The sequence below is a fragment of the Halichoeres trimaculatus genome, unplaced genomic scaffold (genome assembly GCF_033239565.1).
Source record: "Halichoeres trimaculatus isolate MK-OKI-2021-1 unplaced genomic scaffold, fHalTri1.1 fHalTri1_scaffold_19, whole genome shotgun sequence".
Taxonomy (NCBI): domain Eukaryota; kingdom Metazoa; phylum Chordata; class Actinopteri; order Labriformes; family Labridae; genus Halichoeres; species Halichoeres trimaculatus.
Genome location: NW_027437197.1, coordinates 22332653 through 22347300, shown reverse-complemented (window position 1 = coordinate 22347300; position 14648 = coordinate 22332653). Strand labels below are relative to the sequence as shown.

Sequence of the window (14648 nt, the reverse complement as noted above, 5' to 3'; positions counted from 1 at the left end):
AACTTTATTCTATGTAAACTCCACGCTGTCCCGAGGCTGCTGCAGCTTCACAGAAGAGGACCTGACACGGCATAATCTATCATATTATCCTCCGAGTGAAGCAGAGGTGGAAAAGCCTTAATGGCTCATAACCATCTCACTCTCCTTAAATGCTTTCCTATTAATCACATGAAATAGTGTGTTGTAAATACACATTCATTTTCAAACAGCTTGAGGTGATTTCCCATCGGTACACTTCAGGCTGTTTCCCCATCAGCTGGCAAGTTTAGAAACCAAATCAATGAAGCGATAGATAGCTTTCTGTATACAAGGATTTGCCTTTACTGTGGATTTTCCACTCTGATCTCGCTGATACAAAGTCTGAAGAGAGTGAAAAGTTAAGACGAATAAGCAGTACAAGACAAGCTCTGACTGATAAACACGGAGAGCGCGGCGTATACCTGACTGCCTCAGATCAAAATAGCATATTTTTATGTCCTCTCACAAAAGCCGCTTTCCATCACCTTTGATGTAACAGCTCATTAAGCCCGACAAAACCATGTCAATGCAAAATGACCCCATTAAGGCTTGTCTCATTATCCACAGCAAGGGGACTGTCGGTGGGAGACAACATAAGAAGAACTCTATATATAACCTCATCTTTGTGAATTAGCCCGACACTGATGCTGCGGCCATTATAACCATTGTTGTCAGTATCCTGACCAGAGACGAGGAGCGGGAACAACAGCAGCGAAAGTGATTAGAGCCAGACAGATCCATATTTCTGTGCCGCAATATATAAGCGTGTGTGTGTTTGTGTGTCGATGTGAATCCCTGCTAATGCCAAAGTGTAATACTGCTTGTAACGTGGCTGAGACTGTCAGGGAAAATTACTGTTTGTGTGTCTGCAGTTGCAAAAGGATGAACACAGACCAGGAGAAGCAAATGTACAGATTTTTCTCTACACATAATTTAGAAAGTGAAGAGTAGAGATGTTTTCAGCATTGTGTCAAAGCTGTTGTTGTCTTTGTGCTTTTATGAGAGGGGAAAAAAGACATAAATTAATAAAGAATTGCTTCATATGTTGATTAGTTCGCTCTAAAGATTCCTCTCATGTCTGCAGCAACAGCAGGAAAGACAGGCATGCTCGGTAATCAACCCAGAAGCAAGATTGATTAGTTCTCAGAAAGATAAATGAGCAGAATGGGGCTAAAGTGACACGTCAAATGAGATCCTCTCATCATTAATGTATTGTTTAAATGTAAATTTGTCTTCAGTCAAGCGCACAGCATCAGCTTAAATCTGAAGTTTGGACTGTACGAGCTGACAACAAAAGCTTTTCCATTTTTTGCCCCAGATAGTACAGCTTTCAGCACGCATCACTCAACGCTTCAAGTCCTCTGATTTAGTATGCACGGAGGCATCAACTGTTACTCGTCCTGCAGTGGGAGTGCACCTTTTGAATTTCTATCAGATCTGGTGTCATTTTGTGGATGGTGTTGTCACTACTGAGAGCTTTGAAAAGACGTATTGAGCCTGCGGCCTCTCCTTACCCCATCTATTTCCCTCTTTGAGATGCCTCGAATACGAGCGTAGAAGTACAAATGCTCCTCTCCGGTGAGCAGGTTGTCCAAAGCGTCTACCTGGGGACAGTAGCCGATGTTAATTCCCTGGTTGCGGCACTCCATGATGTCGATCAAACGCCTGGGGGAAACAGCAAGGACACAGATATATTCTTAAAAAGGCTTCTCAACACGGTGCAGTGCAGATGGACAGCCAGGGTTCTCTTTAGGCCCGGCTGTGCCAGGGAGATCCACTGAGCAGCTTAGCAAAGGAGCTGTAAGGGAGCCAGACCCATGAGAATAGAGCTGGTTCATATTTGCACACAAACATCTGAAATACAGGTGTTACATACAGCTGCTACTTGTGAAATCCCAAAGCATTTCTGTTCAAATTTTGGCAAATTTGTGGCAATAAAAAGCCTCGTTTGTGGGTATTTGTGTAATGCAAATTGAATCCAGTTCAGAGTCATTAGACAGAGCAGCTTGGACACCTGGATTTCCCTCCTCTGATGGGTTGGCTTCTGTGAGTCTTTTGATTATCCATCAGCTTTTAGAAATACATTTCATACAGATACTCATCTGATGTACTTTTGATTTTAAAATCAAATTAAAATAATGAAGTAGCCAAAGTCCTGAAGCTGAACTTTGTTTAAAGGGTCACATTCTGTTGGTGGTTCCTCTGACCCGCTCTGTCTGGTCAAAGAGCTTTTAGTGTTTTGCTCCTTCATCTTTGTCTGAGCTACAAGGTCATCTGAAACTGGACGATCATGTCAGCTTGGACTATTTTAAAGACAGGGTCAAGGATCATCTGATGAGCCTATGCACTTGTTTTACTACCAACCGCTGCTAATCAATGAACTTGATGTATTTGATGGTTCTATTGTCTCTTTCCTCTGTGTGAAACTTTCTTGTGCTGCTGTCTTGGCCAAACAAGATCTTGCGTATCTATGGAATTTTTTTTCTGGTAAAATAAAAGTTAAATAAAAAGTAAAAATAATTTATTAGATTATCAAATTTATTAAGAGAATTCATTTTCCTATTATTACTGTTAAGAGTCTGTCAGGTTTTCTGTTATAGCACTTTTCCACACAGATTTCCTCACTGTTGGATTTTACTGGATTGTGTCCAAGTCTAAAATTCTGGCATCATGATAACACCAGTGAATTTACATTTAAGCCTTAAAAGCTGAAAACAATGCCAAAAAAATCTACACCATACTGTACTAGCTCTAAAAGGATGAATGGAATTAATAAAGAGCGTACCCGTTGCGATCCCTGATCTGTGCTGTTCCATCAGTGGGGCTAACATCTCCAGTCAGCATCTTGAAGGTGGTGGTCTTTCCTGCTCCATTCACTCCCAGCAAACCAAAGCACTGCAGGCAAATGTGTAGTTTAGGAATCATGGTACATTTGTCCACAACCAGAGAATGTGAGATTATTTTGATTAGTGCACTGGAGCTGTTTTGGCAAAAGGTGGTTTTAATTGATGATTAGTTTTACCTCTCCTGCAGGAATGCCCACAGACACCCTGTTGACAGCATGGACCTTCTTGCTTAAGTTCTGATAGACCTTAGTGAGCTGGTTGACCTGCAGTATGTCTGAACTGGCTGCTCCACTGGACACACGAAGGTGCTCTGTTGCCACATCCTCATCCTCATCCTCATTAGCCACATGAGGCACCGTCTTTCTGCCACAAATGAGGTGTCTACAAAGAGAAAAGTACTTTTTTAAAAGCGTGGTTTGCAGCAAGACACAGAATGTGTATAATGTCTAAGAGTGAGAGGAGGATGGTTATAGTTTTTAATTGAGGCGGTTCAGGCTTTTTTTTTATCTTCATGTTATTCATTTAAAATCCTCCAAATCTAATGATTCACTTATAAATGCTGAGCAGCCAGGGTTTTACAACACATCATTCATCATCTCTTCAAAGCAAACTCAGTCTTTGGATTTGTGGGAACTAAATGTGTCTGAATTCTACATCCATATATCTCTACTCTAAAACTTTGTTGCATAGCATTATCATGCACCTCTGGAAGTATTATTCCTCACCTGACTTTGCGCACAAGTGACTTGTTGAGCAGGAGGCGCAGGCTGAAGAAGACCACGCCCTGGATGAAGGAGGAAATGAAGAGCCAGCCCAGAGCCTCCATGGAGAAGGGGTTCTGATAGGCGTCGATGCCGTAGCCGCTGAGGATCTGGACCTCTATGTTCTTTCTTGCCAGCTGCATCATGCCGTGGCCAAAGTTGAACTGGGGGAAGATGAGGAAGGCATTGCAGAGCTTGTTGAAGATGACCTTGATGATCTGTAGGGAAAAAGCAGAGAACAGACAGAGTGTTATTGTAATCTTTACTTCCTGGTGCTGAATATGTGAGGTTGGTTTGCCCAGTCTTTGTCGCTGCAACTCTAGGAAATGATTCTGTTTCATTTCATGATTCTATCAATAAGTCAAAAAGGACAATCATACTGTTCTTTATTTTCAGACAAACACAGTCTCACAATACTGGATATTTGACTAGATATGGGACTAGAGGTAAATCAGGATCAACCTTTATCATCCTTCAGTCTTAGAGCTCAGTCTGCAGGCTGCTTTGGTTGCTAGATTTTCATTTTATGACATCTTTAGGTTGTGTCCGAAATCACTTTCTCATTCCCTACTCACTGTAAAGTGAATTAGATGTAATGGACTATACAGTCCACTCACTCAGCAAAATTAAAACGACATTTTGGACACTGCTCACTCATTCACCAGCCACTGACAGAGATGTAATCACTCTTGCACAACTAAGTTATTTCTCATGGACGACTGGGGATTATAGTAGTAATTTTTCTTAAACACAGCAAAACAGCCCAGATTTTAGTGATAACTAATATCATACTTCATGTGTTTTTCTGCAATGACCAAATTTAATTATTACATTTATTACAAGTTATTTTTTACTATACTATAATAGTACTATGGAAAGAAACACCAACCATAAATTCATGTCCCAAATTATGCTGTTTGAGAATTACGAGGTCCTGTGAATGCACCACCCAGGATTAGTGGTTCCATTTTTTTGATGATGGTATATATCGCTCACATAGTGAACATCACCCATATGGGGCCAATTGTTGTATGCACCACAAATAACAATAATTCTCCAAATTTAGATCTAAAACAACACTTTTTATGCAGATTCAGAAAAATATTTGTGAAATAAATTTGTGAAATATTATATATGTTAAATGTTATATTTAAATGTTATAAATAAATGTCCTCATTCTCAATATTAACCTACATTTCTAACATTTAGCTTTCATTCAAAAAATTGAGTTTTAGCTAAGATTAAATATTTATCTAAGATTCCTAAATCTTAAAAAAAGGTGTCTAAATATTTTCTAAGATTTTTACATATTTAGTCAAGATTTTTAAATCTTGAGGTATGATTTCTAAATACTTAGCTTCTACGCAAATTTATACTCCCACCCGCCGGAAGCACCAGAGCAAAAGCTCGAGGAAGTGATTCAGCCAAGCGGGATTTTGAGAATGTCAACCTCAACTTCAACGATGTCGGCCACAGGATCTTGAACAGCACCATCACAGCACTTGGTATGGTTTGTTTCTAACGCCTGATTTAGCCGACTGTGTTTGAATTTCTCAAAATCCTGCTTGGTTGGATTGTTGGTATTTGTAGTGTGTGCAGCTTTACAATCAGTGCCCCACACGCTCATACACCACTTTTCAAAATGGGATACATTGAGTGGACTATATAGGATATAACCATCCTCACTCAGGTTTTGGACAGCACTAAAAAAACGGTGCATTTACTACATAGTGAATAGGAAGTGATTTTGGACACAGCCCTAGAGTCAAAGAGTTTTTTAGATCGTCTGAATCCAGTGATATAACCCATTAGATGACCACCAATCAGACTAATCAGAAAACACCCCCCTCCCTGCTCCTCTGCTGGTTTCCTCTGCACTCAGACGGGGCCAATTTTTACTTGACCAAAAACACAAATAAACGGACTCCCACGGAAAAAATCTGATATCAGTCTGCATTCACGCTTTATTTAGAGAATTTTCAGCGCGTTACTTTCACACAAAAACACCGCTGAATAAGGCTCTAGTTCTCATCGTGTCGTAAAACGGCGCTACCTCTGCTGCAGAGCCCCAGCTGGCTACGAGGCGCTCGCTGCTTAGTGTATCAGTCCGTGCGTGCGGCGTGCCAGATATAAACAAACGCAGGTAGTCTGCCAGGACGAAGAGACACGATGAGAACTAGAGCCTTATTTAGCGGTGTTTTTGTGTGAAAGTAACGCACTAAAAATTCTCTAAATAAAGCGTGAATACAGACTGATATCAGATTTTTTTGGTGGGAGTCCGTTTACCTGTATTTTTGGTCAAGTAAAATATGGCCATGTCTGAGTGCAGAGGAAACCGGCAGAGGAGCAGGGAGGGGGTGTTTGGTGCGAGCGCTCTGGGCTTCTGCTGCACAGAAACACTGCTGTAGGGGTAATTTCTGCCCTAAACCTTGTGATAGGACCCAACTTGTTCCATCCCGGAGTATCACTTTAAAGTGACAGAACCTGAAACCTGGTGTTTATATGGAGGTTTGACTGGGGGTTTACACAAATACCAGGAGGGTAAAAATAAGGTTTCATTTTTCACAGAGTCTACAAAGACAGAAAAAAAATCAGCCATTGTCATCTTGGTCTGACCTGAGCTTTGATGGTTGATATCTGACTCAGGAAGAAGAGGATGGAGGTGGACAGGATGGTGTTGACACTGATGAAGAGGTTGATGCACACAAAGGTGATGAAGGCCATCTCTACGTCCTTGAAGATGCCAGACAGCAGATACATCCAGGGGAAGGTAGCAAACCTGAGGGATTAAAACGACAGGATTCTTTAGAAAAATAAAAATCCACACATACCCTTCTGAATACCCTTTCTGGGGTCTTTTGTGGGTTAGTTTTGAATCAAGAAAATCCACAAAGACAAACACACAAAGAGGGTAAGAGAATGTACATCTTCCTCCTTTCAAATCCCTCATAAATGTCATGACCTTGCTTTTTTCCCTCGCAGACTGAACAGGCACAGACCTTTAATAGACTAAAGAGAACAGCTGTGAAAATGAAAACAGGCACCAAAGATTACAGCACAGGAAAAAAGCAAAAATACCACAGCATGAAGAGTGTAAACACTCAGTCATGACGCCAAAAAGAGAGGAAGATAAATTACTTCTCTCTTTATTCCCCTAGTGGCAAAACATTCCTCTTTTTGTTGTCTCTCTTCTCTCACATAATCTGCTTGTTCATTTGATTGGGGTGCCTGGGTCAGCAAGACTCCGAGGAAGAGAAGGAGGGGGTGAAGCACAGAAGGAGACAGAAGTAGGGTGAGAAAGAGAAGGAGACGCAAACAGATAGAGTCCGACAGAGACAAAGCATCTGCGTGCCACATCCAAACAAAAAAAGGTGCTGGGTAGGCAGACTGTGGGTGCCAAGCCATGACAAGGAACAGAAGCAAGAAGGCTGCAGACCAGGCCAGGTGGGTGCCGCCTGACAGATGGAGGGCTGTGATTATTCATTGCTTGGGAGGGAGACATCTGTCTGATAAATGAGAGGCAGAGTGCTGACTTGGCCTCCCAAGATCTAGGGCTTTTGGACGAGGTCTGCAACAGCAACACCAAAAAGGAGGCTTAGGTTCAGCTACAGCTGCAGGATGATGTGAGTAATCTCAGTAATCCAGATGTGGGAGACCCAGAATGCTGTTGGACTGACACCTTTTAAAAAGTCAACTCCTTATTCTCATTAGCAGATTGGTTTAAAAACCTCGATACCTTGAGACGCCGGCCTGCTCATCTTTCTCACATCCAGGCATTTTGTTATTACCGTGAGCCCTGTTGCTTCCTGAACCCCGTCTCCTCAGCATCTTTGGCTTGCATCCGATAAACATGTTGATAGTGATTTTTCCAACAGCCTTTCAGTCCTACAACCATCTGTCTGAGTGAGAAATTCTGAAAAATTGAGCAGTGTTTGTGTTTGATGAACAGCAGCCTCCGTATGCTCCGTGCTGTGACTCCTACCTGGTTGGCAAACACACTAAGAGCAGGAGAGGCTGAAAACACAGTGTGTTTATAAGAATGAGCTTAATTAATCAGAATCCTCCTGCATGAAACACATGGTCGGGTTATTGACAACAGCAGCCACTGTTTGGCTGGAGAAAATTCCTTGAGTATCTGGTAAATGAACTGTGTTATTATAGCGCTTTCTGTAGTCTTCGTATCACTTTAACGCTTTTACAGTGAGTCACATCCACACACTGATGACAAAGGCTGCTTTAAAAAAACACCATCAGTAATAATCAGATTCACACACTGCTGGCAGTTGGGGTTAAGTGCAGGGCTTGACATTTACTTTTTTTGCTCACGAGCAGCAGTGGCTAATGATTTCTCAGAGTTACTAGCCACTTAGTGTTTTCCATAGCCACAATTTTGTTGTTGGATAATTATGTTTAATATGATTAAACTGACTATGACATGCTAAAGTTTACCTGAACTAGTTTTACAACCTTTTCAGTTGTGAACGAGCACCGTGCACACTCAAATCAAGACGACATAGATGTTTAACGCTAAAAGTCATGATCAGGTGTTGAGCTCTGATAAGGTTGTGTGTAAGGTTGTGCTCCTTCTATATGACAATATGCAGTCTATAGCAAAAGTGGTTAAGGAGTATAGACGATCAATAGAAAAAATAAGAACTTAACTGAGAAACACTTGCAAAAACTGCCTTCTTAAATATTTATTTACAATAGTAGTTTCTTCTGTTAAAGAAAAAAAAAGTAAGGATGCACGATTATATCTGCATTAGCCGTTATTGGCTTAAAAATGAAATATTTGATATCGGTCAACACGCCAATATCCACAGATAAAATAGATAGATAATATAATGTGCTGTGGCAAACTTAGTTAAATAATTTACCTTTGCACCATGAACTGAGTATGCTCCTAATATGTTTTGTATTTTTATTGTTTGCACCTCTCTGTTACACAGTGTTCTTACCTCATAGAATTGTGCAATATAGAAGCAGCCCACCTACTTATTTAAGTTGTAATTAGGGACTGAAGCTGCATATAGTTTTTGCACTTTTTGTGATTTTATTTGCACAGTGCAGATTGAGTAGTCACACATTTGGTTCCTGTTTTAGGTTAAATTTGAGTTTAAGCAGCAGTCTGTAAGGTACATGCAGCTGACTCATTTAGGCACATTTACTGTCGGAGGGTAAACCATTGTACTCAATTTAGGCTTAAGTGTTGTACCGTTGCACTTCTCACATGTTCTCTGCGAACAGAGGCGACGTTTACTAACTATGTCAATTGTGTAATTGGCCAAATTTATCCTGGTTGTGGATAAATATTGTAAGTAAGTAAGTAAGTAAGTAAAATTTATTTGCAGAGCGCTTTTCACACATAAAAATCACAAAGTGCTGTACATAGATAATTGATTGTTATGACTGTCTAAAGGAGAGCATCATCAAAGATTCAACTAGGATGGACTTTTGGGTATTATTTTGTTTGCAAGTAATTACAATAACCAAAAAGCAGTTTTGAGTATCAAGTATTTTTCTTATTTTGCACAAGAAACAGATGATACAAAACAAATGTGATAAGATTATGCACCAAAATGCTGTATGCTACTTCCAATACAGGAGAAGGTTGATGATTATTGCAATTAGGTGTGTGGAAAAAATATTGGTGTAGGTATCGGTAATCAGCTAAATGAGTTGTAAAATGTTGGCATATCTGAAACCAGCAAAAAAAATTCAATATCGAGCATCCCTAAATGTAAGTACCATATTTTCTGGACAACAGGTAGCATTGGTCAAAAAGTGGGTCATTAAGAGGAAAACAACATATGGTTGTATTTATTCAGCATGGTTTGTTTTTTTTTACAGCATTTCCAGAGAGAAATATTTATATTTAACTTTGATAAGTATTTGTGTATTAGGAGGTTTAAATAGTTTTTCCTACAGCACCTCTGACCATAGTTAAGTTTCACTTTCTCTTCTCTTCTCGATGTGCATTCCTGTCCTATCTGCTCTCCCCTCCTCCCCCTGTTCTACTGTAAGTGTTGCTTCATTGGATCAACAACCTCACTTTTAAGAAGTTACGGTGGTTTTGAATCTAGTCTGTGACTCAACACCTGAAAAACTGTTGACGAGGAGAGCAAAGAAGACACCAGTGAACTCTTGTTTCTGTAAATCACGTTATCAGACGCTTAACACCAGGAGCTGTCAGGCTGTCCGAGCTGGAGATGGAGTCTTGAGAAAATGGCTTCATGAGTGGACCAATGAGCAAACACTGTGTGCAGTCAGTGCTCCTGGGAGTTGCAGTGTCATAGTCTCACACTGCAATTAGTCTAGTATTCAGCTGCCGTTTCAGAAAACTACAATTAAATAATTCAACCCACATCAAAAACAAATCATTACTGTGATCATAATCTTCATCCACAGTATGAAGCCTCTTTATACTGTCAAGCCAACTTTCCTGGCCTTGAGAGTTTTATAAAAATTTGCTTTTTCAGGGAGAGACTGCACAGAGCACCAAGCACTCACTGCGTGCCCCAGCTGTGTCTGAAGTTAAGGAAATAAATATTGATGACCTGTTATTTTTGTAACTTGGGTAGAAAGACCACAAGCAAACCAGAGGAAAATATCTGCTAACAAAATTCTTCAAAGAGCAGAGTTGTCTTTTGAAGACAGGATTTTTTTAACACTTTGGTGGGAAAGGAAAATCCCTCACCAGGAGCTGGAAAGAACTTTGTGGCTTTCAGGTCACATCAGGTCATGACACTTACCCAAAGAGCACCAGAAGCAGAGCCACGGCACCCAAATTCTGCCGAGCTGTGAAGGCTGGGATTTGGAAGGCTGCGATCACACAGACAGTCAGAGTCACAGGAATCATATAGACAGCCTGGGGAAAAGCAGAGAGTTGGTGGTAAAGTTTCAGGTTATATAAACAAAGAGATCCACGCTTTGTGTTTGTTTCTATTCAAAACCTGACAGAGGAAGCTCTATCTAAATAGTCATGAGGGTGATAGTTATTGTTACCATGTCGTAGAGGAAGTTGACGGCCCAGTAGAAGGGCTCACTGATGCCTGCGATGTGCTGGAGCCTCTTGAAGCCGCTGTGGTGCTCGCTGACGACGTAGATGGCAAAGCTGGCCGTGGTGATGGAGTAACCGGTCAATATACACATGGCCACCAGGATCTGGAGCATTCCCTGCACGCTGTGAGGGAAAACATTTCATTATTTAGATGCCTGTGACAATAAATGATATTATTGACAATATTACTTTGAGACCAAATTAGCTAATTAATACAACAATAATACATCATTGTAATTCAATACACATTTTCAAATGCAATAAACGCTAATCTCTCATGAGTATTTTTTGCTATGATAATTGGAATATCAATGACTTTCAAATATCTTAAAAAAAGACAATAAAAAAATAATAAAAATAATAAAATGGGCTCTCAGTCAAAAATTGCACTTAAAAAACTGTTTTAAGGGCATTTCTTTAGCAACGTAGCAAACTTCACTTTCAGTGTCCATGTAAATTCTCATCATCCAGGTCAGAGTTATTGCATACTGAGGCAATTGTGCTGTTTAGAGTTTGTGAAGATGTTTTTTCTTCATCAGCCTCATCTCAAACTATAAACAGTCCAGATGTGTCGGTTTAATGTGTGCAAAAAACACTTTCTGCGAGCAAAACCATTTTGCACTGCTCTGTTTCTATTTATTTTGTCGATCAAACTCCACAGTGAGTGTTGACTGTCATGACGAAAGCTCTACATCTGTGGAGCAGTTTCTTCCCCAACTGGGTAAACTGGGTCAGGTGGTTATGTTTCAGGTGGACGTGTGAGTTTTTTGTGTGGCCTTTTTTTGTTGCTGCACACTGGCTTGTCCGTGTTGATGGGCTCATCTCACTCATTTTGTTTGAAGCTGAAATATTTCCACAATGGGGCTGTGGCGTTTCTCTTCACAGTCATCTTTTTTTCTCTAATTTTTACTACGTTAACCTGCGTTGCCCTTTACAAGCTCACAGGGCTAACTTGCTACACTCTAAGGCCCTGTTTACACAACAACGTTTCATCTGAGAACGCAGTGGAAAAAAAATCTACGTTTACACGGAAACGCTGACGGACTAAAAACGCTGTAATAAGTATATCAGGCCTGTAGGTGGTGCTATAACTGTCTTGTCCAGAAGCCACTTTTGGGAGATCTCCACCGAAGTAGAGTTGAGCCGGTCATCTGGTGTATTGGGGAATACTAAGTTAAAAAGTAGAGCAACAGATGCATATTTTGTTGATAGACAGTCGGTAGATTCAGCAGATTCAGCAGCACAAGCACAACATGGTAGTTCGCGACGATCGTAACAATGGTACTGTTGTCCTGTTGTATGCATGCACGAGGTGGAGTGTGACGTCAGCGTTTCCACTGAAAACGCCGGCTTACTGTTTACACGGCAACAGTGTCGGGAGCGTTTCAGAAAAAGCCCACTCTGGAGGCCGTTTTCAAAAGTTTGAGTTTTAGGTCAGCTGAAACGCCGTTTCCATGTAAACGTGAGGCTGAAACACAACAAAACTTTTGCATTTCACCCTAAAACCGTTGTCGTGTAAACGGCCCTTAAGTGGCTAACCTGGTGCTAGCGGCCCTGCCTCACCCAAAAGACAAAGATTTTCGATGACTGACAAGAGGGTTCACTCTGTACATTCGACTACAGAACAAACACGCCCAGGTGCTGAGAGCGATGCAAAGAGTGTGACCTCTTGACATCCAGCCTGTGTGGAGGCGAGAGATGAGGAAAACTAACACCTATGCACATTTGGGGTGGGTAAAAATATTGATGAATCCATGCATCAAAATATTGCGTCGCCCAATTCAATATACATTCAGCAAATCCTCTGAATCAATTCATCTCCTGGCAAATTGGGGGAGTGTACGTTGTGTGGACGAGGGCCATGAGAGACCAAACAACAACAAAAATGGCAGCCAAAGCAGCAGCAGAAGCATAAAGCCAGATCCTTTGCTTTAAAGTCTGACGTTTGGGTTGTTTTATTGCTCCAAAATGTGAGGTGACATACCACATATGTCTACATGGGGCATGAAAAACGAAAATCAAAGCATTTGAATCAACATCAAGTCTAATCAATGTTGAATCAAATCGCAACCTAAAGAAACTAAATGGAATCAGACCGTGCGATTCTCAGCAATACCCAGACCCAATGCACATGGCGATATATTGAGGCTGGCAAAATTATAGAGTTTATTTCATTTATCGAATCATTAATCAATTTATTGACTACCATCCCTACTTGTGATGACACTTTTTAGAACAAATGATCAGTGGGGTCCTCTGTGTTCAATTTCACCAAGCACTTCACTTCTTCTCACTTCTTTCTGCACCTCTTAAACTCCTGTGTGGCTCACAGTGCTGCATTCCTTCAGCTTTAACTTCAAACTACAGAGGCTATACTGCACAGGTTTAGATAAAAGGGCGACAAATTGCACAAACACCATCCTCCGGTGTGCTGAGTCACTTTGAAAAGGCAATCTGCTGTAATTCTTCTACAAAAACAACAGCCCATTTCAAAGCCTTCCGACAAACTATCATATCGCTCCCTGTTGGAGACTGACTCATTTGAACTATTGAAGTGGCTCAGTGTAATTTGAATTTCATTAATAACAAACAGCTTCGTTAAAGCGATACTTGCGCGTTGCCTTTTGACATGATAATAACAGTAGAGGGAACAGACGGCTTTGTGTAGAGATTAATCTTAAACTTTTTTGTCGTGTAAGAAGTTGTGTTACGTCCATCAGACCCTGAACATCCAGCTGAGGCTTTGATCCCTCAGTTATTCCTCAACCCAGTAGACTCCTTCAAACTTTCTGGATGTCGTCACCTGCTCCTTTCCTCTGCTCTCTGTCATCTTTTCAGGAATAAGCTGCACAAGGCTGAAAAAGAAGCTGAGGTTGAAACTGGCAGAGTGACCGAGTTGGAAGGGGAGAGAGCAACAAAGAGTGACATGTGGTGGGCGTCTGAGGCCAGCACTAACTACAGAGGATAGCCAGCAGCTACTGAGCAGGCTTGTTATCAGTCCAGCCAAGATAGCATTTGAATGCTCCCCATGGGCGAAGCTACCGCACAGTGAGAATCAAGAAATTTGGAATTATAAACCTTTGTATCTTTAACATGGCTTGGGAAAAACCAATGCATCGACTCTGGATGGAGGGGTAATTGTGCGTTTGCAGCTGCTACACTGCTTTAGTGAAACAGTAGCACATAAATAAGTATGTGGCAAAACCAGAGAATGGTAAACACCGGGAAAAAGTGCAGTGAAATGTTTAGTGCTAATAAGGCCCAGGAGAGGAAGGACCTTCATGAGGCCTCAGCCTCCCTTCAACCCGCTCTCCGAGGGATTTATTTGATTTGATCCTCTGAAACACACCGGCTTGGGTTTACACAAAAATGCACACAAGCACATACAGACCACAATCTGGGTCTCTAACGCAGAGTATGTAGTGTTTTATATATGGACTCATTTTGGGGAGTGGGGTAGAATCAATCCACCTCTGTGCCACCTTCAGGGTAAACACTCATTATATTGGGAGGGTGATCAATAGTGCAAGCTCAGGGAAATCCATTTAGAAAATCAAATATGGGTAAATACTGCTTTCATGTACCTCTCTGCCCTCAGTCCACCCTGACTCTGATGTCTTGAATTGAAAAGTAGGACGCCTCTGCAATCCCTCGTAGGCTCAGCCAAACAACAGCCAATAATATTCAATATGACTCGGCTAATTCTGGGATTTCTCACAAACGAGAGTGCTAATTGCATTCTTCTTTCTAGGTGTACGACTAATGATATTGTTGAATAACGACAAACCGCTTAGAAAGAGGAAGAATGTTAAGTGCAGTCCTTACATCGCATCTTCATCATCCGCCCGGCCGAAATAGGGGTGAGTGGAGACCGAAATGGCTGTAATAGAAAGACACAGAGTATTATTCCTGCAATTCAAGACATTACACAGCAGCAAAGCAGCAGAGGTACTCTGTCGGCTT

The 14648-nt window shown here is 41.2% G+C and overlaps 1 protein-coding gene across 1 annotated transcript in view; it reads right to left on the bottom strand.

The window, feature by feature from the left end:
* The window catches only part of LOC141808782 (glucosylceramide transporter ABCA12-like), a 57110-nt gene that overhangs the window by 6656 nt on the left and 35806 nt on the right, over positions 1-14648 (bottom strand). The window contains exons 29-36 of the mRNA XM_074695492.1: positions 14511-14565; positions 10631-10808; positions 10378-10493; positions 6242-6404; positions 3590-3843; positions 3041-3245; positions 2804-2913; positions 1533-1683 (exon numbers count right to left, since the gene is read on the bottom strand). Coding sequence (XP_074551593.1) covers positions 1533-1683; positions 2804-2913; positions 3041-3245; positions 3590-3843; positions 6242-6404; positions 10378-10493; positions 10631-10808; positions 14511-14565 — 1232 coding nt within the window. The remainder of the gene's footprint in view (positions 1-1532; positions 1684-2803; positions 2914-3040; positions 3246-3589; positions 3844-6241; positions 6405-10377; positions 10494-10630; positions 10809-14510; positions 14566-14648) is intronic.